This window comes from Enhydra lutris, unplaced genomic scaffold (genome assembly GCF_002288905.1).
Source record: "Enhydra lutris kenyoni isolate GAN:26980312 unplaced genomic scaffold, ASM228890v2 scaffoldscaffold13, whole genome shotgun sequence".
Classification (NCBI taxonomy): domain Eukaryota; kingdom Metazoa; phylum Chordata; class Mammalia; order Carnivora; family Mustelidae; genus Enhydra; species Enhydra lutris.
In genome coordinates this window covers 53,939,753-53,967,532 of record NW_019154097.1, presented here as the reverse complement: position 1 = coordinate 53,967,532, position 27,780 = coordinate 53,939,753, and the positions used below count along the sequence as shown (strand labels likewise).

Sequence of the window (27,780 nt, the reverse complement as noted above, 5' to 3'; positions counted from 1 at the left end):
ATCACGGGCTCCGGGCTGACCTCAGTGTGTGTGTGAGCATACGTGTGTGTGTGAGCACGTGTGTGCATGTGTGCGCGTGTGTGCCAGGCGGGACATTTCTACATCGCAGCTCTATCCCTGTCCCATGACGATGAACATTAATTACTATCGATGCCCCACCACCCTGGGCTGCCAGGCCTGTCTGTGCGGGACAGATCGCCACAATGGGCAAAAAGGAGCGGGAGAGGCAGACGGACAGACAGAGAGGAGAGGAGTCTGGGTGCATACCAACCTTGGAAATCTGTGGCTCGTTTCATGCTGATGGGGGACCTGGCTCTCTGTAGCTGTGAGAGGGAGGGGAAGACAACAGACGGAGGGAACAAATCAGACAAGGCCTGAGACACCTGTCAGCGGAGTGAGGGAACAGACAGAGGAAGCTTGTGTAGCCTCAGGACGCCTGATGGCATGTGATGCCCGCACCCCAGGCTGTGTGGCAGAGGCTTGCACAGAGGGCACCCCCGATCCTAGGAGGTGACAACACAAGGCTCAGTGGGTATCAGCTGACAGTGGAGGCCAGGGAAGGAGTGCATGCGGGTGTGAGGCCCAGCAGAACCAGGTACATGACGCAGACATGGGGAATTTTCCAGAAAGCACGAAGCTTTTGGCTATCCTCGCCCGGCACAAGGTGCTGGTGCTTCCCGGGGGGTGGGAGGTGTTCCACCCTGCACTGCCCGGCCCCTCTCATGTGAGATGATCTCATGCGCTCATTCCTCCTGTAGAGGGAGCCTCGGACACTGGACACTGAGCGGAGCGGACAGGAACCCCGGCGGGCCTCTCACAAGCCATTAACGTCAATAAACACAGCATAGACACTCAATACCTATTTGCTGAATAAACGAATGAATTTCGAAATAATGCTTACTTCATTCCATCTCTAACTTCAGTTACACGGACAAGAAATGGGAGGTGTGTGAAAGCAAATGGGGGAGAAGCTGGGGCTGGCAGGATTCCCACTGATGGGGCTGGAACAGGGGGAATCGCATCCAGCCACGACCCCAGGGGCTCCGTGGCCGCCCCTCCCCCCCGTACCTGGATGCCCTTCAGATTCATCCTGCGTTTGGGGGGGTGGTAGGGCAGAAAGTATCTGCTATCTTCCGGAGACTCCTCTGAGGTAGACGAGTCGTCAGCTTCCTGCCCGTTGGTCCTGGGGCTGGCGTCCCCAAAGTTCTGAGAGATGATGGCCACTGGCAGGTTCCTGGGCAGACTCTGGGGCGGAGAGAGGTCAACACCAGCAATGCGGCAGGATGAGTGGCCACCGTCGGCGTCTGACCTTCCCAGGGGCCCCAGCTTGAAATTCAGGACGGCCTGTGCATCGCCCTGACCCCTGTGTCCCCTCTCCCCCTCTCTGATGCCCAGGCTTGTGGTTCTGGCTCTATCCACTCGTCAGCAGCCTCCTGCCCTTGTCTCCCCCTGCTTTATGGTGTTTGCAGCATCAACAGAATGGCCCCTGGGGCCTGACAAGCCACCTTCACACCCCAAGGGGCAACCCTGGGCCTGAGCTCCAAACACAGAACCTGGCAGCTCGGGCCTTGTCCGTCCGGGTGCTTTCTAGCTACTGCCTCGGGCCCAGCTGCACTGGCAGTCGGTAACTTCCAGCTGCCCTCCCCAAACCACACAACCTTCCTGCTGCTTCCTCCAAACCCAAAGCTCTCTGCCTTACTTCCTGGCACAAAACGCGTCAAGGTCCCCAAAGAACAATGAAGGGCCCCAGTCCTCAAGCTGACTTGGCCACCTCCTACCACCCGTCTTGGCATGTCTCCTGCCTGTCCCTGCCCACCACCGTACAGGTGGCAGAACCACCCAGAGGGACAGTTGTGATTTACAATATGGTGTTGAAATGCCAAGTTCCTAGACCGGTGTCCTCTGAGGGTCTCGCCCCAGGTTCCCCAGGCCACGGACCAGGGGTGCCCCAGCTGCTAGGGTCCGGGCTCCTTCCCTAGTACATGAGAACCGTCATGGTACCTTCCTGGCAGGAGGGCTTGGTGGGCTGGAGCTCACACACAGAAGGCACTCAGCCCTGGACCTGTGTGCGACCACACTCGATCGCACAGCTATGACGATGGTAATGTCGTCTGCTCCGATGGCAGCGTCCAGCGCCATACGTCCATAAAGGACGGTACCCTCATAGGTACCAGGGGCTGCAGTGGGCAGCAGGCACCTGACGCCCAGTGACCCTCCACGTGGTGGTGGCGACTTCGACGGGCGGCTGGCAGCCAGCCGTGGTCCATGGAGAAGAAGCTGAGGCCACCTGGTGAAGTCACTTGCCTAAGCAAGTGGCCAAGATAGGATTTCACCCTGCATTTTCCAAGTTCAAAATTCACCGTCTGTGCAGAGTGTGTGCATGTGCAGGAGGGTCAAGGACATGGTGGGGTGGAGGTGTGGGGAGGCACCCCCGGGGGCTGCAGGTGTGCAAGGCCACGCCCAGCCCGGCCCCACCTGCTCCAAGCTGCTGCTGTCCTTGGAGAGCCGCCGGAGCTTGCTCTCCAGGTTGACAATGCAAGCTTCCCGCCGGACCATCTCAATCCTCATCTCGTCGTTCTTCTCCTCCAGCTCCCGGATCTGCTTCCTGTACTTGTCCTTCTCGATTAAGCACTGGGAGTACTGGGTCTGGGCTTCATCCCGAGAATGGAAGGCCTGCGGGGTGGGGGTGGGGGGTGGGGGGTGGGAAGGACAAGGCCACTTTGGTTCTTCACCCCAACCGATCCAAATCAGACCCGGGACGTGCTCTGTCTGGACGCCTGCTTCCCAGCCCGGGGGGTCAGGCTGCTCTTCTCCTGACCCCAACTCTTCCCCAACAGTCCACATCACAGCTGCCAAGTGTCCGGCTCTCGCCAGGCCCTTGCCAGGAGGCAGCACCATGTTGAGAGCCCTGGGGCAGTATCTCTCGCTCGCACCCTTCCCCTAGCGCGTGGGGCTGTCTTACTCCTCCCATTTTCCAGATGTGGACACTGAGGCCTCCGTGGGGCGTAGCTAGCCTGCACATCTGATGAGTGACGGAGGCTGAACGTGGCTGTCTGACTCTGGGGATCGCGCGCGAGCGCGCGCGCGCTGGCGTAGGATCCCCTGGAGCCCGGCGTAGGCCCCCGCCGTCTGGACGCCAGCCCGCACCTGGTCCCGCTCGCGCTCCACCTCCTCCAACTGTAGCATGACCGTGTTCATTCGGTGCTTGTACATCTCACAGTCCTTGCCCAGCGTCGAGCACTTCAACTCCAGGTCCTCCTTCTCCTCCAGGTACTGTGAGCGACGGGGAGAGCTCAGTGCCGGCACCCAGCGGGCAGCAGGCGGGGCGGGGGGTCTCCCAGCCCAGCCTCCCCGCTGGGCTGTCCCTCCCGGAGAGCCAGCTCTCTGAAGAGCAGGGGCCACATCGGGGGGCATTTAGCTGGGATGTGTTTCCTACCTACTGCGCGCAAGGGAATGCGGAGGGGGGACAGGGAAGACACTGCGTGCCCTCACAGGGCCTGCGTCCAGGAGGGGGAAGGCGGGGTCTAGGGTGTGCAGCAGTTCACCAATCACAGCGAGGGCTCAGGCCAGCACGCCTGGGAAATCTGGACCGGGCTGAAACCTTAGTCCCCAGAAGAGAGTGGGGGTCGGTGTACTGGCCGGGCCGGGGCCGGGGATGGGGGTGGGGTGCTGTCCCTCCGCCTGGGGGCTCCCACCTTGTCCCGCAGCTCCTCTGCCTGGCGGACCTCCTCCTGCAGGTTGTAGATCTTGTTGACCAGGTCCTGCCGGTCCTCCAGAGCCTCCTTACGGTCGTGCTCCAGGATGTCCAAGATGGCCTTGTCGGAGTCCGGCAGGCTGCGCTTCCCTGCCTGGGCGGGCAGGCAGGAAGGTGTGACCATGCTGGGAGTGGGGCAGGGCCAGGAACCAGGTGGACCCAGAGGGAGGGGCGAGGGAAGGGAAGGGGGGAACCATAGAGCCAGCGACAGACGCTGGGAGAGCAGAAGTTTTTGTGCCAGGGAAGCAGAGAAGGAGTTGGTGCCTCCTGGGGTCCTTAAGCAGCTTATTATTTAAGAGTTTTATCTCCTGGAAAGAAGCATAAAACCCACTTCTGCTCAGGAACATCCCAATGCCTATTGTTCTGCCCTAGCTCTTATCAGAGCCAAGAAGAGCAGTCGGCGCTCCCCCAAACACTTCACAGGTGACAGCAAAGAGGGGGCAGCTCTCCTGTCCAGATGCATCCCCCCCAAATATCAATTAATCTGCTTTGGTTAACCCGGGATTCATTCTTGGCTCCAGATCCACGCTTTAAACCCTGGGCGGCCAGGGAGCCATTCTGGAGGAAGGGGGAGGGGAAGCCTTTTTCTTTCCCTGTCCATGTATTTCTCGGCTGTCTCCTCCTCCACACCCGAAAACAAGTCTGTGATGAGAAACATGGGGAGCCACTGGACATTTTAACAAATCACGCGGAGCTGAGAGGTGGATTTCTTGGGATCTTTAAGGGGGAAATCGGTTTCCTGGTTGTCCCTGCCTCACAGAGCCTGGGACAAGTGTCATCTCACATAATGTCATGTCTTTGACAAGTGGGGAGGGCGGTGACCCCACCTGGCAGGGCGGGGACATAAAGGACCCCAGGGACACCGGGGACTGCCTGCGGTCCTGCGGTCAGCAAGGGGGATGCACACCCAGGCCGGGGTCTGCCCCTCTTGTCCCCTGCCCTGCCCCAGCCCACACCTGGATGATAGACTGCAGCTCCTGGATTTTGGTCTTCAGCATCTCATTCTCCCGCTCCAGTTCCAGAACCTGCTCCCTCTTGGGCCGGTTCTCAATGTCGTTCTTCAGTTTCAGAGACTGGTTTCTCTCGAGCTTGCATTCTTCCTCCATCTTATTCAACCGGTGCTTGAGCTGGTCAATCTGAAACATTCAACAGTGCGGTTGGCAGGCAATACAGCGGAAAGGCAACTGTCCCCCAGATGCCCAGCGGACTTCCCGCATAAGCTGTGTGATGCCCACCCCCCTTGTTCCGGTTAGTGATAAAGAAGGGCTCAAAGAAACCCGCTGCGGTAAAACAAAGTGCCATCTTCTTGATGAAGAGCTCTTGATTTGTTAATTTAGGATAATTATGAAAGGGGCTACATGTCCCTTAGAGAACCTGGGGGGGCTCCATTCAAAAACCCATGTCATCGCAGGAAGTGAGATGACCATGAGCTCAGGGTTCTGGGCCCCACACCCTGACTTTGCCCCCAGGGTGACTGGTATAGGCTTGTCCTTGTGGGTTTCCCACAAACTTCTATTCGGACAAACAGCACTGCTGTGAAAAGGACAGTGTGAGACCCTCTGGGTTCACAGCATCTCTGGCCTAGAGGACCCACACTCAGGGCCAGGAGAGAGGCATCCGGAAATGCAACAAGACAAGCAAAGATGTGCTGAGCTCTGCCCTGGAGAGGCGACTGACAGGAAGGTGGCCCAGGAGAAGACTTCTTAGACCTTTGTGACTAAGTGTGTCTGTCTCCCCAAACTGATCGACCTTACAGAACACCCACAGCAGGCCTGTCTTCAAGGGCCACAGGAAAGGGAGGCGCCAAAGGGGCGAGCTCCCTCTTACAAATCTAGGCTTACGGGGGGAACCCTGCAAGGCTCCTGGCAGGCAGAGGGTGGTAACTTTAGCAAGGAAAACAGTGCTTGGGCCCCCATGGAAGGGAAAGAAGGAAGAGGCACACAGGGAAGCAGCCTGGGGCTGGGAAATGACCTAGGGACTCAGCTGGCCAGATGTTCTTTCAAGTTCTGGACACGCTTCCATCTGTTCCTATATCACCAGGGAAATATAATATAGGACAAAGTTCTAGGAGAGAAACTTTTAAGTCGCTGTCATGGGCTAATGTCTCCAAATCCTAGCTACAACAAAACTCCTTCCTGGCATCTTGGAAGGTCAGCCCGAGTGCCCAGTGCTAGGTCCAGATCCCGTGTCCCATCCAAGTGGGCATGGAGTGCCAGCACTGTGGGGTGCTTACTGGGTCAGCCATTTTGCCGAAGACAAGGGGCTGTGTCTCTGCAACCCTAGGACACAGGAATTATTTTCCATGATTGCCATTTACAAACGAGGAAACGGGCTAGAAGCCAAGTAAAGCGGTAAAGCCAGAAACCGAAGGCAGATTCGAACTCAAATGTATAGGCTTTCGAAGTCCCGTGTTCTTGGCAGAAATGCTCTACTGCCCGCCATGCCACTGACTCCAGTCACCTGAATTCCAGCGAATTGTTTACTGATCTGTCTGCTTCAACTAAATTGTAAGTGACCCGAGCAGAAATCAGGTTATTTATCCCCGCGTCCCCCACCGTGCTTAGCACTGCGCCTTACACATGGCAAGCGCTTAATAAATATTCCGAGTCTATTTTCCACCCAGCAGCCAGAGTAATCCTTCTAGATATAAATCAGTTGTCACTCTCCAGCTCTCAATCCTTCAGTGGCTTCCCATCGCAACCAGAATAAATTCCAGAGTTCTTACCCTGCCCTGATGATCTGGACCGTGGCCACCTCTCTGGGCCACTTCCTAAGTTGGCTCCTGGCCACTGGCTCTCTTGATGGTCAAAAACACCAAGCATGTTCCCTACTTAGGACCTTTCATGTGCTCTTTGCTCCTCCCCATGAGCCCTGCATGGCTGGCTCCCTCCCTGTCCTCAGACCTCTGCTCCCATGTCCCCTGCTCAGAGACCCTGACCATCCTCTTCAAAGTCATATCTCTCACTCACTATCCTCATCCTCCTTCCTTCCCTCTTCTTAGTAGCACTTATGATTAGCAGGTGCTTGTGTATTTGTTTGCTGATTAGCATGTGAGCTCTGTGACAGCAGAGCCTGGGTCTTGAGTTATGTATCCCTGGAAAAGAGCCTGGTGCACGGTGGCCCTCAATAAATAAAAAGGATAAATGAGTTAAGCAAATTCCCTTCCCCGTCACCATTTTGGAGGTAAACTCATTCATGACATTAATCACTTGGGTGGCAGATTGTTCATTGATAAGTACATTGACCGTCCCCAGTGCCATGCGGAGATTTGTGGATCCAGCTGTGAACGGCGGGGTCCCGGCCTCAGACACCTCAAGTCTCCAAGTATCCGCCTCCTTGCTGATTTTCCTGAGGGTCACTCACGGTCAGGGCCCCTGGGTTCTCCATCGACCCCCTCTCCTGGCTTTGTAGAGGGGCCGTGTGGGCATGTGTGCACACGCACGTGGTACCTGGGGTGGGATGGGGGGGGCGGGCGGAGCAGGTTGCGGGAAGCCCCACCGCGTCCGTGTGCGCATGTCCGGACATGCGCATGGAGGATCTGAGGCCGGAACCAGGGGTGGGAATCCCCACCCGGTCTTGATGCGCACGTCTGCACACGTGCACGGTGGCCCCGGCCCTCGGCTGTCACCCCTCACTGGGTTGGTGTGTTCACGCGCATGGTGGATCCAGGCGCCCCCAAGAACACAGTGTCCCCCGCTGCCCCTCTCCTAGCTGAGTGAGAAGCTCTGGCGGCCCGTGCGCGCCTGTGTGCACCTGCCCGCGCGGGGGTCCCGAGCCCCAGCAGCCCCCGCCCCCGCACATGCCGCTCACCTCGAGTTGCAGGTCCCGGCTTCTCATGACCGCCATGTTCTTCTCCTCGCTGAGCTGGGCATAGCGCATGGCCAGGTTGTAGTTGTCGTCCTTCACCTTGACCAGCTCGTCGTTGTAGCTGTCGCGCTCCTCCTTCATCTTGTAGTACCGCTCCTGGAACGTCAGCAGCTCCACCCGAGTCAGCGTCAGCTGCTTCTTCTCGTCCTCCAGCTGCCGCGACTTGGCCAGCAGCTCGCACCGCTGCAGGTCCTTGGCCTTCATCTGCTGCTGTAGCTTGATGACCTCGTTCATGAGGAAGTGCGTGAGACCCTCGTGGCCCTCCTCCACTGCGGAAAGGGGGCGCCCGTCAGGTCCGAGGATGCGGAGAGTGCACGGGGCCCAGGGGTGGGGTCCGGGTCCGTCCTTCACTCGCTCACTCACTCACTCACTCACTCATTCACACCAACACTGCTCTGAGGCTTCAGGTCCTGGACGCTCAGAGTGAGCAAGAAAGCATCGAGGAGGGAAAACATCCTAGGAAGGTGGAAAAACATTGCCAAAGCCCTCCAGGGAGCCCTGCGAGGAGGATCTTGGCACATTTCAGAAACTGAAGGAAGACCGAAGTGGCTGGAGTCCAGAGAGGTGGAGAGGCAGAAGCGGGAGCATCAGCGGGGAGGGGCTGACCGCGTAGGGTTCTTGTGGGCTCCACTAAAGCCATGGGTGTTAGCTGGTTGCCGTGGAGGACCACCAAAGGTTTTCAGTGAGGAGGGTGACTTGAAGGCTGGAGATAGCACTGGAGAGAGCAGGAATGGCTGTAGAGTGGATGGGATTGGAGGAGCCTGGAACTGGGGTAGCGGTGGAGGCGGAGAGAAGGCTGATTGAGGACTATTTATGGAGGAAAGTTGAGATGAGGTTACCGAGGGCTCTGGCTCACGGTTGCTGCTGATGCAGTAGGCAAGGCAAGGACAGGATCCAGAGGGCAGTAGGGATTTCTGCCCTACCTGCACCAACACTCATGGAGGTTGCTCCACGAACACCCACTTCTCTTGGCTCCTCCTTTGGTCTGTCTCCATCACCTGCCTTTGATCATCAGGCAGAAATGAGGGGTTGACAGCGCACAAGGGCCACATGAACACTGTCCTAATGTCATGGCACTGTTCCCTCACTGGACTCATACATACACACAGATGCACACACACAGTCCTACCAGAGTTCCAAGGCTCCTGATGGCAAAGCCACGTACCCACAATCGTGGAGAATCTCCGGGTGGGCTCCTTTCCGGTCACCAGTTTGTACAGTTCTGGGTAGTAAAATTCCAGACTCTCCAAGAAGACCACGTAGCCCCTTTGGCCCTTGGTATGTAGGATGTCCAACAGTCGGCCTGGCGGAATGGAAATCACCCAGTGAGAAGAGTGCACTTCTGATTGGATGCCGGTCTCAGCGTCCAGCCTCACCCTGGACTCCTAACCCTCAATAAACTTTAAGAAGACAGTCTCACCACATCCTGTCACTTGACAGTGGTCTCTGGGAGTCCAGATACTATAAATCAAAGTGCCAGATCCTCAACAGGGATTTAGTTACTGTTAGTTTTCCTTTCTCTGAGAAATTGGTAGAACCAGGATAAATGGAATTGCAGCTATGGGAAACCAACAGTTTCAAAGAGCTTCCCAATTGACCCGGCGCTGAAATTAACCACACAGGCACCAGCTCTTCTGTGATTGAAGGGGGCTGGAAGTACAAAGCAATTACAGAGTCATGCATGGTTTTCTGATACTCAGAGCAGGAAGACAAATCTTCAGGGGCAGAGCTAGGAAAAGTCACGGGAAGCAAGAACAGCTCCACGATCTTTGGGATTATTTCCTAGTCTGGAAACATCTTTAACCTAAATGTAACCTACCAGGCACTTTCAGTTTCTTTGCTACTGGGTCCATGTAATATTTACACTTCTTGACCCATCCTTAAATATTTTATTTTCAGATATTTCTTCCCTTGAGGTCCCAGGACAGATATAATAAATACGTTTCATCATACGGTGGGGAAGTGATTTCCAAACCCTTTCAATGGTGAGCCACTGAAAGAAAGATATTTTACATTGTGACCATACGCACCTGCACAAACACAGGTGTATATATACGCTTATGTATGTAAAACCAAGTTTTACAAACCAGACTTAGTACCTTTGAAGAATGGGATAAAGGGTCGTGGACCCCTTCTCAGAATAATATTTTTATTTTTTAATTTTTATTTATTTTTTTTAAAGATTTTGTTTATTTATTTATTTGACAGACAGAGATCACAAGTAGGCAGAGAGGCAGGCAGAGAGAGAGAGGAGGAAGCAGGCTCCCTGCTGAGCAGAGAGCCTGATGCGGGGCTTGATCCCAGGACCCTGGGATCACGACCTGAGCCGAAGGCAGAGGCTTTAACCCACTGAGCCACCCAGGCGCCCCCAGAATAATATTTTTAAACAGATAAAAAGGAATTGGACTATAAAGGGAATCAATTCTAATAAGATATGTTATCAAATACTAAATTTGAGATTCAGTAATAAAAGTGCTTCTTCACTAATGCAGTAATAACACGATCTGTTGGCAGCTCTAATAACTACTCTAATTTTGAGGGGGAGATGAGTGTAAATGCTATTTTGGAAGATCTGTAACAGCTGTAACGTGGTATGAAGATATCTGTAATTTTATTGTTGACAAAGTCACAGGTATTGCTAAGCCCCACTGCGATTCGTCGCCTACATACATTTGCAATTGATGGAAACGCTAAATCTCGGTTAAAGTTAGTAAAATAAAGATGTAATTTCCCCCCCATCCAAGTTCACAGACGCTTGCAGTTCTAGAGGTAGAGAGCTCGGTGGGGGAACAGGGGTGGGCAGAAGTCTGCGCACCCCAGTTTGAAAATTCCTGACTGGGAGAAACATCGTTCGGGTAGTCATCTACAGGGTAATTCCTGGAGCTGCCACAAGAGGGCGCCCACCCTTTCCTCCTGGGCGGCTCTTTGGGTTACCTGCCCGGTTGATCTTGGATGGCAGCATGGGCGCGTTGAGGACCTCGTCTTCATCCTGCTCATCAATGACCTTACACTGGCGCAGGTAGGGGGTGAGCTTGGCCGGGTTGATGTAGCGACTGAGCATGTGCCGGTTGCACTCCACATTCTCCCACAAGGCATCCTCCTCATCCTTCAGTGTCTCCATGTAGTCGTCCATCTCTGGCCCTCCTCCTTTTGGACAAAAGCCCCAACAAGGTTAATAAAGGAGCCTCACCGGAATGGCTCCTTAAACTCTTTTAGGGTGATCTCTAGAATATACTGTTGAGTGTTAAAAAAAAAAACAGGTAATAAAGTACATAAGGTATTTTACCTCTTATTTAAGAAAGGAAAAGGATACGGACATAGAGATATATATTTCTTTATATACTACACATAAACAGTGGACAAGTAAGCCATAAAATTTGAAAAAAAATTATTTATAGAGAGGGAAAATTTTGCAGTTGGAGTATATCCTTTCCATCCAAGTTTTTATCTTACTAAGAATTTATCTTCCCCCAAACAATACATACTATTGCTTTCTGTTTTAAATTTTCACGTAAAAGACATCATATTGTATGCTTGTTTCCTTTTTCAACTTGTTTTTTCTCTCTACCTTTTCTGAGTTTTATCCGCATTGATACACACACGCACGCGCACACATGCACGCGTTCATTTTTTCAAAAACGGCCTTATTGGGATATAATTCATGTACCATACAATTCACCTTTTAAAATTCAATGTGTACATTTCAGTGGTTTTTAGCATATTCACAGAGTTGTATGACCATCACAATGGATTTTAGAACATTTCCATCATCAACCCCAAAAGAAACTCTATCCCTCTTAACTAGCATCTCCCCATTCCCCCCATTCCTGCTCCTCCAGCAGTAGGTGCCCCCAATCTACTTTCTGTTTCTGTAGACTTAATATTCTGGACCTTTCATGTAAGTAGAATCTTGCAACATGTGGTCTTTTGTGACGGGCTTCTTTCATGGAGCGTAATGTTTTTACTTTTCATCCATATTGCTTCAGTACTTCATTTCTTTTTACTGATGAATAATTTTTCATTATATGCCTATATCCTATCTTATTTACCTATCCATTGGTGAACATTTGGGTGGGTGGCTTCTATTTCTTGGTGATTATAAGTTATGTTGCTATGAATGTATGTGTATATGTATGGGTTTTTGTGTAGACATATGGGTTTTTTTTTTTTTTAAAGATTTGTTTTTATTTGAGAGAGCATGAGAGAGAGCAGAGAGCACATGCAGGGAGGGGAGAGAGCCAGAGGACGAGGGAGAAGCAGGCTCCCTCTGAGCAGGGAGCCCAATGTGGGGCTCAATCCAAGGACCCCAAGATTATGACCTGAACTGAAGGCAGATGCTTAACCGACAGAGCCACCAGGGAGCCCCTAGGCCTATGTTCTTATATCCCTTGGACAGACACAGAAGGTGGAATTGCTGAGCCCCATGGAAAGCCCATCTTTAACATTTTGAGGAACTGCCAAACGGCTTCCCAAAGTGCCTGACACAATTTACATTCCTGCTAGTGATGTATGAGAAGTCTAACATATCCATATCCTTGCCAACACTTGTGGTTGTCTCTCTGTTTTCTTAGTCATCCGAGTGGGTAGGAAGTGGTATCTCAGTGTGGTTTTGATTTGTATTTCTCTAATGGCTAACAATGTTAGCATCCTTTCATGTGCGTATCAGCCATTGTATATGGAGAGATGTCTATTCAAAACCCCCCGCCCAATTTTAAACTGGGTTGTCTTTACTATGGAGTAGTAGGAATTCTTTATGTGACCTGCATATAATTCCCTTATCAGATATATGATGTGTAAGTATATCCTCCCATTCTCCCAGTTACATTTTCACGTTCCTAAGGGTATTATTTGTAGCACAAAAGTTTTTAGCTTTGATGGGAGTCCCATTGATTTATTTTTTTCTTTTTTCACTTGGGCTTTTGGTGTGTACCTAAAAACCATTGCCTAGTTCAAGGCCGTGAAGATTTGCTTCTATTTTTCCCAAGAGTTTTATCCTTTTAGCATTTACATTTAAGGCCCATGATGCATTTTGAATTCGTATTTGCATATGGTGTGAGGTAGAGGTTCAACTGGTTCTTTCACATGCGGGTATTTAGTTGTCCCAGCAAAATTTGTTGAAAAGATTATTCTTTCTCCATGGATTGGCCTTGGCATCTTCGTCAAAAATCAACTTACTGTGTTTGCTTCTGGACTCTCGATTCTATTGGTCTATAAGTCTATATTTACGCCAGCACTGTACTGTCTTCATTACCATAGATGTGTAGTAAGTTTTGAAATTGGGAAGCATGCATGAGTCCTCTGAACTTTTTCCTTCTTTTTAACATTGTTTTGGTTAGTTACAGCAATTCCATAGGTTTTAAGGATCAGTCTGTCAATATCTGAAGAAAGAGGAAGTGGGGATTTCAATACTGAATCCACTGGCTGTGTAGACCGATTTGGAGGCTGTAAAACAATGACCCATGAATACGGGGTATCTTTTCATTCGTTTGGGTCTTTACTTTCTTTCAGCAATGTTTTATAGTTTTCAGTGTATGTCTTTTTTTTTTTTAATTTTATTTATTTATTTGACAGAGGGAGAGAGAGATCACAAGTAGGCAGAGAGACAGGTGGAGAGGTGGGGGGAAGCAGGCTCCCTGCTAAGCAGAGAGCCCGATGCGGAACTTGATCCCAGGACCCTGGGATCATGACCTGAGCTGAAGGCAGAGGCTTAACCCACTGAGCCACCCAGGTGCCCCTTCAGTGTACAAGTCTTGCACCTCTTTTGCTTAATGTGTTCCTAGGTATTTTATTCTTTTTGATGACATCGTAAATATGTACCATTTTCTTAATTTCATTTGTGGAATGTTCACTGCTACTGTATAGATATACAACTGATTTTTCTCTGTTGATCTCCCATTCTGCATCCTTACCAAAATAATTTCTTAGTTCTAATTGTTTGTTGGCGGGTTTCTTGTGATCCTCTCTATGCAAGATAGTGTCACCAGCAGTTAGATAGTTTAATTCTGGCTTTTCAATCTGGACGGCTTTTATTTCTTTTTCTTGCCTAACTGCCCTGGCTAGAACCTCCAGCACAACATTGAATAGGATTGGCAAGAACGTCTTTTCTTGTTCTTGATCATAGGGGTAAAGTGTCCTTTTTTTTTTTTTCTTCATTAAGTGTGATGTTAGCTGGTTATTTGTGTGTGTGTGTGTGTGTGTGTGTGTGTGTGTGTGTGTTTAGATATCTTTTATCAGGTTGGGGGAGATCCCTTACATTCCTGGTCTGTTGAGTAATTTTGTCATGAAATTAATCAATGTAGATGACCATGTGATTTTTAATTTTGATTCTGTTAAAGTGGTGTATTATATACTTGATTTTCAGGTATTAGAAAAACCATGCATTCTTGATATAAATCCCACTTCATCGTGGTATGTAATTATTCTTATATACTACTGGATTCAATTTGGTGGCGTACTTTTGAGGACTTGTACATCTATATTCATAAGAGATATTGGTCAGTAGTTTTCTCACTTGTGAATGTCTTGGAGTGGTTTTGTTACTGGAGTAATATTGGCCTCACAGAATTAGTTGGGAAATATTCCTTTCTTTTCTATCCTTTGGAAGAGTCTGTGAAGAATTTTTTCTTTTGTTTGGCAGAAGCTAACAGGGAAAACATCTGGGCCTGGGCATTTCTTTGTGAGTATATTTTTGGTTACTCATTCTTTACTTGTTATATGTTTGCTCAGATTTCCTGTTTTTCTTGAGTCAGTTTCAGTAGTTTGTATCTTTCTAAGAATTGTCCATTTCATCTAAGTCATATAATTTATTGGAGACAATTATTCATATTATTCCTTTATAACACTTTTATTTACGGAAGGTTTCTAGTAATGTCCTCTCTTTTATTTATGATTATACTAATCAGAATCACGTTCTTCTGGATCTAGGGTGCCCTCAAAACTCTACCAAGGGATACCTTGCCTTAATTAGGGGGAACAAAATGAATACCTATTTTAACTTCTTACTGCCCCAGCCATCATACTTTCAAACCATGGTTTCTCTCTTCTTAGTTTCCTGTAAGGGGAAGAGAGGAGTGGAGAGAGAGAAGGGGAAGTAGAAAGGGGAGAAGGGGAGAGTGAGAGAGAAAGGAGGGGGAGGGGAAGGGAGAGGAGGAGGAAGGAGGTAGGCAGGGAGAGAGAATAGGGAAGGGGAAGGGGGAGGAAGAAGGGGAGAGAAGGGTGGGTAGACTTCTCTCTTTTTTCCTTAGTCACTCTAGCTAAAGGTTTATCAATTTTGCTGTTATTTCAAAGAACCAACTTTATCTGAAACTAATGTAGCATTACATGTCAAATATTCTTAAAAAAATTAAAAACAACAAAGAACTTTTGGTTTCACTGATTTCCATTGCCTTTCTATTGTCTAACTCACTGAATTCTGTACTAATCTCTATTATCTCCTTCTGTCTGCTTCCTTTGGGTTTAATTTGCTCTTCTTTTTCTAGTTGCATAAGATGAAACGCTAGGTTATTAAGATCTTTCTAAGTGAAAACATTAGAGCTATAAATTTCCCTCCAAGCGCTGCTTCAGCTGCACCCATTTCAGTAGTCTGCAATCTTCACCTTCACTCATCTCGAAGTAAGTTTCCTAATTTCTTTCTGATGCCTTCTTTGACCCACTGGTGATGTAGAAGTGTGGTCTTCAGCTTCCCCCATATTTGTGAATTCCCCAAATTTCAGTATTATTTATTTCCAATTTAATGCCATTGTGGCTGGAAAACATGCTCCCTATTATTTCAATCCTTCTAAGCTGCTGAAGCTAGCTATACGGACCCGCGTACCACCAAGCTTGGAGAATGTTCCAGATGTGTGCTTAAGAAGAGTGTGTCTTGCTGCCGTTGGGAGGAGTGTGCTAAGGACATCTGCTAGATTTAGCTCATTTATAGGGTCGTTCAAGTCCTCTGTCTCCTTGTTGATCTTCCGGCTAGTGGTTCCATCCATTATTAAAAGTAGGCATTAAAGTCTGCGACTATTCAGTTAATTGTTCAATTTGACTGTTTTATGTATTATTCCACTGCAAGAATATACCGTAATTTATTTACCCATGTCTCTCCTGATGAATATTTAATTTCCCCCAGTGTTTTGCATGGATCCTGTTTGCAGCAGGAATCCACGGAAGCAAGCGAGATGCCGGTCAGCTGGTCAGTCCCTACTCCACAATCCTTTTGTACTAGGGAGTAACCTTTGAAAGGAATGTGGTAGCGTAAACACATCCCAAGACACATTGTTTTAAAAAAAGTCAAATTTCAGAATACATATATGAAATATACCATCAAAAAAAAAATTTTGGTCTTGGTCCTGGTTCCTGACACAGAGCTCTTAGGACTCTTGGAATCCTGAATGATGAATGTCTTTTGTATGATAATGAGATGACACTCGGCTTAAGGGCTTGGAGATAGCTTGGGGTGGGGGTGGGGTGGATGCCGGAAAGACCAAGTGGTTAGAGGGTTATGACATTCAGCTCCACACCCCTACCTCTGGGGAGGAGAGAGAGGCTGGAAATTGAGTTCAGCCATCAAGAATGAATGATCTAATCAATCATGGCTATGTAATGAAACCTTGATAAAAATCCTTCAACAGTGGGCTTCAAGGAGCTTCTGGGCAGGGGAATACATGTCCCCGCTGGACGGGTGGCTTACGTCAACTCCACGGAGACAGAGGCTCCCTCACTCCAGACCCCTCTAGATTCCACCCTCCAGCTGCCCATTTGCATCCCTTAAGCTGTAATTAGTATCGTGTCTTCTTGGGGTGTATGAGTCATTTTGGCAAATTACTGAACCTGACAAGGGGTTGTGGGAACCCCGGATTTGTGGCTGCTCGGGGAGAGTATGGGTGGCCCCTGGGACTTGAAGCTGGTATCGGAAGTGGGGACAGGCCTGTGGGGGGTCTTTGGTGACTCTGGAGAGTTAGTGTTGGGATTGAGTCGAGTTGTGGCACTCCTAGCCGGTGTTGGAGAATTGGCTGGTGTGTGGAAAATGACACGTTATTTGGGGTTCGGGAAGAAGATGTCACAGCGCAGCGTGAAACCACAAATGTAACATACCGCTAAGCAAGACTGGTCAGGTGTGTGTGCAGAGAGAGAGGAAGGAAGGGAGAGAGAAAGGTCAGGGAAAGGTTCCAGAAAACTGGACTCAATGGTCACATCTGGGAAAAGGAATAAGTTCAGAGGCTAGTGACCAAGGCGGACATGGACACGACACTGTTTTAGTATTTACAACAAGCATAAGGCAGTGCACAACTTGTACGGTTTGGAAGGGAAAAAAAAAGACGAATGAAGGGAGAAGCCAAGTACGGCACACTAGACAAGCCAATATCCAATCTTTTCCCCCCGACACACATCTTCCGGGAAGACCACAGCCCCAGTGGCATGTTTGCACCAAGGAAACCCTCTGGCTGGTCCCCTGACCTGCCTCACGGAGGTCTGGTCCACAGGCTGGGGGTTTCAGGTGGGGCTGAAGAGACGGCGGGACAGTGAGTGTGCTGTGGGGAATCGAGCCAGAGGCGGCATCGGGGTCATCAGAGCTGAGTCACAGAGAAGCTGCAGCACAGGCAGGGGAGACTGGAACCAGAGAAGGTGGAGGAAGGCAGAAGCCGGTCTGCTGAGCAAAGCCTCAATGAGAAGCCAGGTGGGTCCTGAAGAAGAGGCAGGAGGCGTCTCTCTCTAGTCCTGGCCCCATAAGCCTTGGCAACTTGTGCTGCCTGGTGCTTGCTGTGGGATCTCCGAGTCTCCACACCGATCTGAGCTACGTAGGTGAGTGTTTGCTTCATACAACTTGAAGGATAGTGTGACCACACCTGTTTGCTGTCACGAGCAACAACTGATTTGGGCGGGGAATGGTATGCAGACAGCCCTGCCTCCCAGACACAAGTCCTGACCCCCACCAGCCCTCTGGCTGACACAGAGGATGGCTACCGGGGCCCCGCGGTGAGCCTGTGGTTTGGGGCGACACGAACATGCCCACGGCAGCCACTCCTCCCTGACGTTGGGTTAGTATGGCCATTTCTACCCAAGAAGCAAAATGTACTTTCCTAGACTATTCTCAAAGACTCTAACTAAATCCTAAGCACTTGATTCAACCCATTTGTGGAGCATGTGGCAGCCACTGCTGTGTCTGTCCTTGTCACCCCCCAACTCCTCCTGCATACAGAATCCTCCGGGTTCTCAGGAACTGAGTAGCCCGGGGCTTCAGGGAGGCTGGGCATCTTCTGAGCTGGGAGGAACAAGGTCTATTGCGGTCTCTACCAGTGGCTTCAAAAAAGGCACGTAGAGTGCTTCATGACACACACAACCTGTGGGAAAGCCTGCTGTGGGGGCACTTGGGTGCTTTTCCTTGATCTTTGACAGGGACACAGGAAGGAACACTGTCCTCCAGTTTTGGGATGTTAGCAGGTGGAGGTGTGTGTGTGATGCTGGGAGTTGTGCAGCCATTCTGTGACCTGAGGACTCACCTGAGGACAAAAGCTAACACCCTCAAGATGGCAGAGCAGAAAGATGGAGAGAACCTGGGTCCCTGATGTCCCCTCCTGGGCACTGAATTTACTAATACCAGACGTTCCCACCCCCCGCCCCCCCACCACTGGACTCCTTCATAGGCAAGATAATAAATGCCCTTTGCCCTGAGCCATTTTAAATTGGATCAACAATTACATCCACCCCAAACCCTCCTGCCTAGTGAACATATCTACCTGATATAAAGACTAGCTAAGGACAGTGAGCTGAGAACCAGGTGCTCACACAGGCTGATGCTGGTTACTGGGGGTCAAGGCCTGTGCCCAGAAATTAGTTAAATTTCAAGCCAGGGAGACATGCAGGGTGGAGCAGAGAAACATTTCTGACTGCCCTTCACGGGCTGAGGAGGCAGTGCCAGGCATACCCAGTGCAACAGAAATGCCTCCTCCAGGGACTGGGGTGCCCTTTCCGTGGCCTCTGCTGGGAAAAAGGAAAATAAAAATGAAGCAGGACATGATTAGAGCCAAGCCTTCCCCCGCAAATGAAATGAAGGGGACCCTCCTACCTTACATGCAAGGGAATGACTGAGCCTCGATCTTGTGTCCACCACTGCCACCCCGGTGCCCTGCAGCCACTTTGCGAACACGGGTCAAGTCAAACTCGTGAGAACTGCCTAGTTTTATGAGTGTCCTGAGCCACGGGGCCGCTCAGAGGATGCCATGGCCTCCCCCACTGGTTGACAGTGGCGAGCACCTGTGAGTGCTGGCCCTAAGAGCAGGGACGCAAAGGTGGTTCCCACGCGGTCCCCGCCCTTGGAAGGCAGCCACAGTTTGCTGGTGAGAGCCAGCTGCTGGCACAGATAGCTTCAGGGGTGTGTGAGGAGGGCTGCAGAAGAGAAGGGACAGAAGTGCCCCCCAGGCTGGGCTCCTACCCTGTACCCGGTGTGCACCTGTTCCCTACTGTCATGGTCCTGCATCCTAGAGCCGGAGGCAAGATCATTCATGTTCTATAGACACATCATCTGGGCTGAATGGTGTTCCCTTGGATTAGGAACCATGACCCAGCCCACCTGTTCCCACTGGAGGGCCAAAGACCAAGGTGAGCAGGGACTCACCTCCGGGCATTCCGGAGTGGCTAGAATAAACTTCGGGATTGGAAAACAGGCTGACTTGACCTGGTAGGCTTGGATGTGCAGGGCACATTCCCTGGCTTCCTCCTCGGTGTGATCCCTCAAGAAAACACCCTGTAGGGCAGGGAGCTTGTGCAAGGATAGCCCGGCAGGGACGGCGTGCATCCAAGCCCGAGGAAGCATGCCAATGTCCTGAGGCAGGAGCGGGGATAAGCACCGTGTGTCTTCAGTGATGTCGCGTGCTGGAGTAGCCAAGCAAGAAGCAGCAGCCTACCCCCGTCCTCACTGATGAACCTCGGGGTGTGACGTGGGGACAGCAGCGGGTCACGGGAGCCCCCACAATATGACACTGTTCATGTCTCTAAAGAGGGCCACTGAGCTACAGTGTTAAGGATATACAGCGAAACCATACTGAGGAGCAAGAAACGGATAAAAACCAGAACGATGGCTCCCATGCGGGGGGCAGCACCATCTCATTGTCCCTGGGAGACACCAGTGATACTGGGGCTTGGGGTGACGCTCAGCTGGGGCCATGGTATCCCCTCTATTATCATCTCACACACACACACAGACACACACAGACACATAGACACAGACACACACACACACACACACATAACTGCATGAAGTATTTCATGGGTAAAACTACAGATAGTGTAGCTAACCTTGAAGAAAAAAACATTTTGGACACAATTTCAGATCATTTCCTTCCCGTACACTTGGCCGTGACCCAGCCTGACTCTGTCTGGTCTTCAGAGATGGATCCACCGGCAGCTGGTATCTAGTTCTGGGCAGTTTCCTTGGAAAGAGTTTGCCCAGAATCGTGCCCTCAGACGCTGAGGCCCTGATAGCCTATGGTGCTGGGTGGTCCTCCCTGCTCTATGTCACGGTCCTCATTGGGGGTCGTGGGGGCTGGTGTTCAATCCCGAGTCAGAGCCTAGATCCCATGGGCCTTTTTACAAACAGCAGGAAAAGCAAGTTCAAGGGTCCTGGGGCAGGTTCTATGGAAAGGATCATTTGCTCAGCTTTGCTCCTACTGGCTCCTGGACTCTCCTCTTGACTGTGTCCCAGGCTCTTCACTAAACCTGCTCACACACCTCTCTCTGCGTAGGACCTCCCCCACTGCTCCCCTGTCAAGTCTTAGGTAAGCCTCACTCAGAGGTTTTGTTTTGTTTTGTTTTGTCTTCCAATAGAGGAGGTAATACAAGCCAAGTACCTGGCATACAGTCGGTGCTCAGTAGACAGCAGCCGCCGTCCCGATACGGAGGTCCGACTTCTGAGCCTCCAGGCTGGCGCCTGGCCCTCCCCGAGCCAGTCTTCCTCGGGATCTAGAGCTGCGACGGCCAGAATCTATAAAAGGAAAGATAATCTGACTTGGCACAAGGGTGGAGGCTGGAAAGAGAGAGAGAGAGAACCACTCAAGCATCAGAGCGATGCCCTGCTTTGGAAGAAAAGGCCAGAAAATCCCGGGGTGCCCATCTCTTCCAGTAGCAGCGACGCAGCAGACCATGGCCAGGAGCTGCTGGGGAGATGGGTTTTTGTCGCAGCCCAGGGCCAGCCTGGAAGGCCAGGGGCCACAGGTCCTGAGCCCTCTGAGACTGGGGAGGAGGGCAGATGGTAGCTCTGAGGTTAGTCCTGGCCAGGGTGGAAGGTCTTTACAAAGTCCTTGGCAGGAGTGTTTGCAGAGTGGAGACGTTCTGATCAGCCACAAATTCATTAGGTCAAAAGTGGCAAACCACAGTCCTGAGCCCAGAAGACTTCCCTTCCCTGTGAATGATGTCTTCAGCCCCCAGCACGCCATGGCTTTGGGCAGGAACACACCATGGCATGCACCTTAATTTCCCCAAGGTGGTGTTCCTTACGGTGACTGACGACGCCATCGTCAATGCCCAGCTCGGCTGCTCCGGGAGCCCAGGAAAGGAAAGCCAGGAGGTGGAAAGGTGAGGCACAACCCCTGAGAAGGTGAGGTGGGACCTGACACCTGTCCCGACAGCAGCTGGGATGCCGGTGGTGGGGGCTTTAAGCAGCTGCTCATGACCAACCGCTCTTATTCGGCAGTGACAGGGACCCTGGGACATCGCTGTTTAATCAGGAACTTGTTTGGTTTCAGCTTTGACGATTAATCACAGGTGACACCAGATCTCCCAGGGCTGATGGAAGCTTCTCTTGTCGGGCGTCCACTTGGATCAGAGTGAGCTGTCACAGGCCCTCTGCCCTGGGGAGGTGGCAGTGACATGCTTCTCTGGAGGACACCATCTCCTTCGTTTCCTCGTGGCCTCCCTGCTCTGTGGCTGGTAACAGGGGCACCACTGCCTGGCTCTGCAGGCGACGGCCCAGGGGAGCAGGGGATCTGCAGTGCGAGAGGCCCCAGCAGAGACCAGCAGGCCGATAAGCAAAGGCAAAGGGAAATTGTACTTTCCTTGCATTTGCATTTACAAGCAGGAGGACATGCATTTTTTTTTCATAATCAGAAGAAAAGGCTTGTACAAAATTAATTGTAAGAAAGATTTTAGTTACAAGAAAGGAAAACCGGACTTCCATAGGGTTGTACAGCTACCCAACATGTCAACGCAGGTTGGAAAAACTGAGACACAAGACAACCAGTAATGAGGCGGAACTTTCTATTTCTGCTGTTAGAGTTTGGACGACACCCTCAAGAACTTGGTCACAAGGTCGGGAAAACATACAGGACGTGTTTCTTGAGAGATTAGCTTATTGGTATAAGATTCAAATGGTTGAAACACCATCCCTGAGGCTTATAGATTATTTACTATGTGCCAAGCCCTTGCTAAAAACAACTAAGCAACCTTAAAAACTCTCCAAGTTAGGCAGTATTATCCATATTATTATTGCTATCATCATCCCCATTTTATAACCAAGCAAACCAAAACTGGGAGAGGTTCAAGGTCATATAATTAGCATGGAGGTCAAGATTTGGACCCAAGTTTCTCTGACTTACCACACACAGCCCCTAGAATCACCTTTTAAAAGAGACAAGTTTGCTTTCAGAAGGACTGGGATCCAGAAAGGGTATGTACGTAGATTCCCCAAAATAGCACTTTTACATGCAAACTTAAGAGAGAACTCCAAACATGTTCTAAGGGGAGCTATAGGCTCAGGGTTAAAAAGAACAATGATTGCTTCTGGAAGTCGACTGCTTAGTGAGTTATTAGTGTGTTACTCAAACACAGTCTGTGCCCATTCACCCTACGGTGAAGCTGTTTCATCAACAAGCAGAACTTGTACACACTGCTTCTGTCAACTCCTACTTAAGGATAAACAGAGAGCCAAGGATCACTTGATGTTGGAGGAGAGTCTTCATGTGAAAGGAAGAGATCAAAAGCGACAAGTTGCTACCAAGAACTTACACAAAGCAGACGATGCAGATTAAGAGAACATTAAAAACAAAACCCAAAAAACGAGAACCCTACATCCTGATAATTAATATCCACTGAAATTAAATAAGATATTGCATCTATAAAATAATAGTAGGATGCTATGAAAAAGGAACAAATAACGAAAGGGAGTTCTTGACAATTAAAATAAAATACCAGAAATTTGTCAATAGAGCGTTTGGAAGACAAATTTGAGGAAATCTTCTGGAAAAGTTAATAAAAAGTTAAATAGAAGAAAGATAAGAAATTGTGGGGGAAATGAGGTTAATTTAGGTCTAATATCCAATTAATAGAAATCCTACAAAGAGAGTGCAGAGGTTATGTTTCCTTTCTTGTCTAGCTTTTGGGGCTAGAATGTAAAGTTAGGGATGAAATTATCAGAGAAATAATATTAGAGGAGTTTCCCGATGCAAGACCACAAGTCTTCAGATTTAAATGGCCCTTTGGGTGCTCATTGCCATCAGTGGAAAAAGAACCTTCTCAGAACCTCTTTGTGAAATCTCAGGTCATCAGGAAATAAGAGAAGACCCTAAAAGCTTCCAGAGAGGACACATCAGATCATAGGCAAAGGACTAGGAGTAAGTTTAGCATCAGACATTTTGATAGCAATACTGGAAGCTAGGAGACAATGAAGTGACGCCTTCACATTTTCAATGGAAAATATTTTTTAACCTAGAATTCTATCAAACTCCCCCCCGCCAAACTATAGGCAGGAAAATAGAATGATACTATTTTCCAAAAGGCAAAGACTCTAAATACTTATTTATTTATTTAAAAAGATTTGGTTTACTTATTTGTCAGAGAGAGAAAAAGAGAGAAAGAGAGAGAGAGAGAGAGAGAAAATGAACAGGCAGGGGGAGTGGCAGGCAGAGGGAGAAGCCATAGAGCCTGATACAGGACTCCATCCCAGGACCCTCGGATCATGACCTGAGTCTAAGACAGAAGCTTAACCAACTGAGCCAACAAGGCTTCCCGACTCTAAACATTTATTTCCCGTGTACCGTTCCTTAGGAAGCTACTAGAGGATATGTTCCAGTAAAACGAGGGGGAGAAAAGCAGTAAAGAGGAAGGTATGGAGCTCAGAAAACAGAAAAATTGGACAAAGCAGCAAGGAAAGTTCCAGGATGAGAGAGAGGTGACAAGAAGGAGCTAGCCAAAATTATGGCAGGATCACAGAGGGCCCACTAGCAGGAGGTGGCCAGGGGGAAAACGGATATATTTCACAATTTAGGAAATAATATTGTCAGGTAAATGACAGGCCTGTGAGTCAGATGGAAAAATAGTGAAGGATAGGCACATTAAAAAAACAAAAACAAAAACAAAAAAAAACAAACTCTCATCAAATGAAAAAAAAAAAGGCAGTATTAACTCCAGGAGAAAACAAAAAGGTGAGAAAGGACATCATCACAGCATACAACTTGCCCCCAACATAAACAATGTTTACCTAAGTGATAATAATGTAACACATAAAACTGTGATCTAAATGCATGGAGAGAATGGAGGAAGGGGAGAGGCGTGGAGTGGGGTACTCAGAAAAGAGGGCTAAATGCTCCTCTACCTAAGAGTATGTCAATAAAGAACTCCTTGAAGAGGCTATATCTGTAAATAGCCATGCAAACCTGTTACTTAGAAATGAGGTAAGTAACAGAAGAAAACAACGATGAAGAGACAGAAGTGCTTGCCTCTGGGGGTCAGGACTGAGAACAGATGTTTTTGTTACAAGCCTACTTCACATTGCGACTCTGCATGACATGTCTTATCCTGGCAAATAAATGAGCAAAAATTAACATATGTCAGTAGCTGGAAATACGGATGATACATTTAAGTATAAGGAATCAAAGAGTTATCTCCATTCTCTGTGCACTTAACACAGTCTACCTTTCGCAGCGTTTGTCGGACAGCTCCCCTGTCCATATACCAGAAGTGCCGCCTGTGTGTTTCATAGACATCGCCTCGCTTCCCAGGAGCTCCGTTAGGTAGGTTTTATTATTCTAGGTTTTATTATTCCCACTCTGTGAGGACAAGGTAGGATCAGAGAGTTAAATAATGGGGTGAGATCCCACCCGCCACTAAGCAGCCAAACAAAGATTCCAACTCAGCCCTCATTGATTCGACTCATCTGATGTTAATTAAACTAGCGATGGTCGCAACTAACATTTATTAAGCATAACATCTATGCTTCATATGCATCTATGCTAATCCAGCAATTGATTCCTGGCTCCCTGGGCTCTCTATCTTTCTCTTTATGGCTTTATTCCCTCATTCTCTGGGAGCACATCCTCTAACAGCTGTCTATGAAAATGTCCATGGTGTAGCTCTAGGCAGACACTGTGCTAAATGCTCCATGTGGATTATCTCTTTTCCTACAACACACTAGAAGGCACGTACCACTGTCACCATTTTATAGAAGAGAGGCTCAGGGAGGCTCAGCGACCTGCCACACGTCTGTCTCACTTCCCGTAGAACTTAGCATGACGACTTACTCTTAGGAGCTGTTCAATATATACTGGCTAATAAATAAAAATCACATCCTGGGGGTGCCTGGGTGGCTCAGTGGGTTAAGCCTCTGCCTTCAGCTCAGGTCATGATCTCAGGGTCCTGGGATCGAGCCCCACATCGGGCTCTCTGCTCAGCGGGGAGCCTGCTTCCTCCTCGCTCTCAGCCTGCCTCTCTGCCTACTTGTAATCTCTGCCTGTCAAATAAGTAAATAAAAATCTTAAAAAAAAATCAATCCTGAATAAGATAAACAAGAGGCTATTACTATTTTAAATCCAGGGAGTGCCCAGCCCTTTGGAAAAGAGCCGTTTGTGGGACAGACACCTCCTCTCTCTAAGAGCTGCCCCGGGGCAAAAGCTCTGGAACCAGAAGGGGGTCATCAGTCAGTCAAATAGATGTATCTCGGCTTAATTGATTTGCAGGGATGATAGGAGTGAGAGGCTTGAGATGGAGGGTTTCATTTTTCCAAAGAAACCTCCATTTAATTGAAAGGATTTCTGGCAAAAAAAAAAAAAAAAAGAAAAGAAAAAGATTATTTAAAAGGATAGTCTACAGCTTGTTAGAAAGGACCAGGGAGCTGGTCCAGCTGTCTATGTGTTAACAGCCCTGGAAATGAAGCTTTATAGAAAAGGACCAGAACGACCCCCCTCCTGTGGCCCTTACCCCCTGCAGCCCCCACTCCTATAAAAAGGACATGTAGAGAAACAGGAAGAAAAATCCCCCCCTACAGGATTCTTCCCTGGGATCCCAGGTAACTTTCTAACCTATCTCCTTCAGCTCATTCAACAGAAATATTGAGAAGATAGTATTCCCCATCAATTAACGTGTGTACAGCAATCAACAGAGCTTCCCTGATACGTATTTTGAAAGCAGCAATTATCATTTTAAATTTGCAGTGGAGTGGCAGACCCCACCGGCTGCCTACCTAACATCCATTCTCTCTCAACACAGTCCCGATTTCGTGGGAAGCCTCGAACAACTATGTTTACAGCCTCTCTGGCAGCTAGGTGGGACACAGTTCTGGCCAATGAGATGGAAACAGAAGTTTCTGGAGATGTTTAAAGGGCTCTGTAGAGGGGTGGGGCAGAATTGGGGCAGAATCAGGGCAGAAGAGCCTTTGATTTGTTCCCGTCTTCCTACCTGGAATGTGGATGCAATGTTCAGCTGCACAACAGCTATATTGTGAGCATGAAGACAAAGGTCACACTCTAAGTATGGCTGTGGAGGATTTCACAGTAGGATGCCACAAGCACTTTGGGTCCAAGTTTAACCTCCGAATTCTTGGTTCATGAGAAGAATAAAATCCCTACTATGCACAAAACTGATTTTGTTTCAAACAAAGGCGATCCAAGCCTCCTAAGAAAGTCCTATGAGCCCTAGCCACAGACTTCTGAGGCCCACAATCTGAGTGACCGCTTCTTCCGTTTGTGCTGATTCCTTTTTTTCTAGATCCAAAACCAGAGTAAGCAAGAAATCAGTAAGGATCAAGGACGGCCCACGAGCACAGTGCCCTCCAAGGGGTCGGCAGCCCGTGAGGAGATAAGGCACAGTCCAGGACATGTGACGAACAGATCCTGCCTCAGACCCTGAGCCACACTTTTCAGCCTTTTCAGCCTCGAGTCATGTCTCCAGCCTCCACCACATCCACTGGAATCTCTCTGTTCTCTCATTCAGCCCTCGTTCTTCCACAGAAGCCCACCGTCCCCCAGGTTCCCACCAGCCCCAGCTCACATGACAGCCAAGCTCCTCGCCGTCATCCCAGAGCACCGCCAACCTCCCCTGACCATCTCCTGGGGGACCAGGCCACCCGTAATCACACCTGGAGCTCCTCTAGGGGCTTCATTCATCTACTTTCAGGTAACCTGGGCAAAGGGCCCATGGTTTCTGTGAATAAAATTATGTCGACCTGGTATCTTTTAGGAAGGAAGAAGGGAGGCATCAGTAGATATCAGGGTTCGGGGTTGGTGGGGAGCACAAGGCATTGACTGAAGCCAGAGACCGAAGGCGCGGCGAACACCACCCCTTCCCCGTCCCCAGGCCTGCCACACCCTCCACCTTCTCCTGCAGCTTCTGGCATGCACCGCGGCAAAGAACTTGGGAAGGGCACACACCTCTTGCATTAGCAAAGGATACTGCCCCCACCCCCAGCTCCCATTTTCCCACCAGCGCTGCACAGCAGCTTTTGAAAAAAAGCACTTCCAGGAAAAACAGGTTTAAATTGTTCTGAAATGAGTATCAGTTCATTGCATTGGCTTTTCAGAAGTACCTGGATTCCGGAGCCCGGCACACAGCGCTCCCGTGGCGCTGACGGTCTCCAGGAGCCGGGGCTCGGCCACTTGGCCAAACCTGGGAAGCGTGGTCTTGCTCCGGGGCTGGCCAAGGAGAGCCCTGGCCTCAGCGATCCTGCAATGCCGTTCTCTCAGAAGCCTGGTTAGCAGATGGCCTTTGCCACGGGCACGGTGACGTCATGGCACCCACCAGCCAAGTCCATCCCCGGATCCCTCTGTGCTTTCAAAGACAGACCTTCTGCTTTATCCGGGTGCCCAGTCTTCACTGTTCAGCTGCCGTTTTGTTCTCTGGGTTGGGAGAAACTTGGGAGCATCCATGGGCCCCCTCTGAAGGCTTCAGGCTGAGACCTGGTTTGCAGTCATGCTAAC

At 49.7% G+C, this 27,780-nt stretch overlaps 1 protein-coding gene across 5 annotated transcripts in view; it reads right to left on the bottom strand.

Moving 5' to 3' along the window:
- LOC111145457 (caspase recruitment domain family member 11) overlaps positions 1–27,780 on the bottom strand; it is a 112,376-nt gene that overhangs the window by 22,016 nt on the left and 62,580 nt on the right. For all 5 annotated transcript variants that reach the window (XR_002640475.1, XR_002640476.1, XM_022500353.1 and 2 more), the window contains exons 2-11: positions 20,449–20,582; positions 10,556–10,768; positions 8,787–8,924; positions 7,565–7,890; positions 4,711–4,890; positions 3,696–3,848; positions 3,148–3,273; positions 2,476–2,673; positions 1,069–1,245; positions 272–323 (exon numbers count right to left, since the gene is read on the bottom strand). Coding sequence is in view for 3 of the 5 variants with exons in the window: in XM_022500353.1 (XP_022356061.1) it covers positions 272–323; positions 1,069–1,245; positions 2,476–2,673; positions 3,148–3,273; positions 3,696–3,848; positions 4,711–4,890; positions 7,565–7,890; positions 8,787–8,924; positions 10,556–10,768; positions 20,449–20,455 (1,570 nt within the window). In the remaining 2 variants the exon portion in view is untranslated. The remainder of the gene's footprint in view (positions 1–271; positions 324–1,068; positions 1,246–2,475; positions 2,674–3,147; positions 3,274–3,695; positions 3,849–4,710; positions 4,891–7,564; positions 7,891–8,786; positions 8,925–10,555; positions 10,769–20,448; positions 20,583–27,780) is intronic.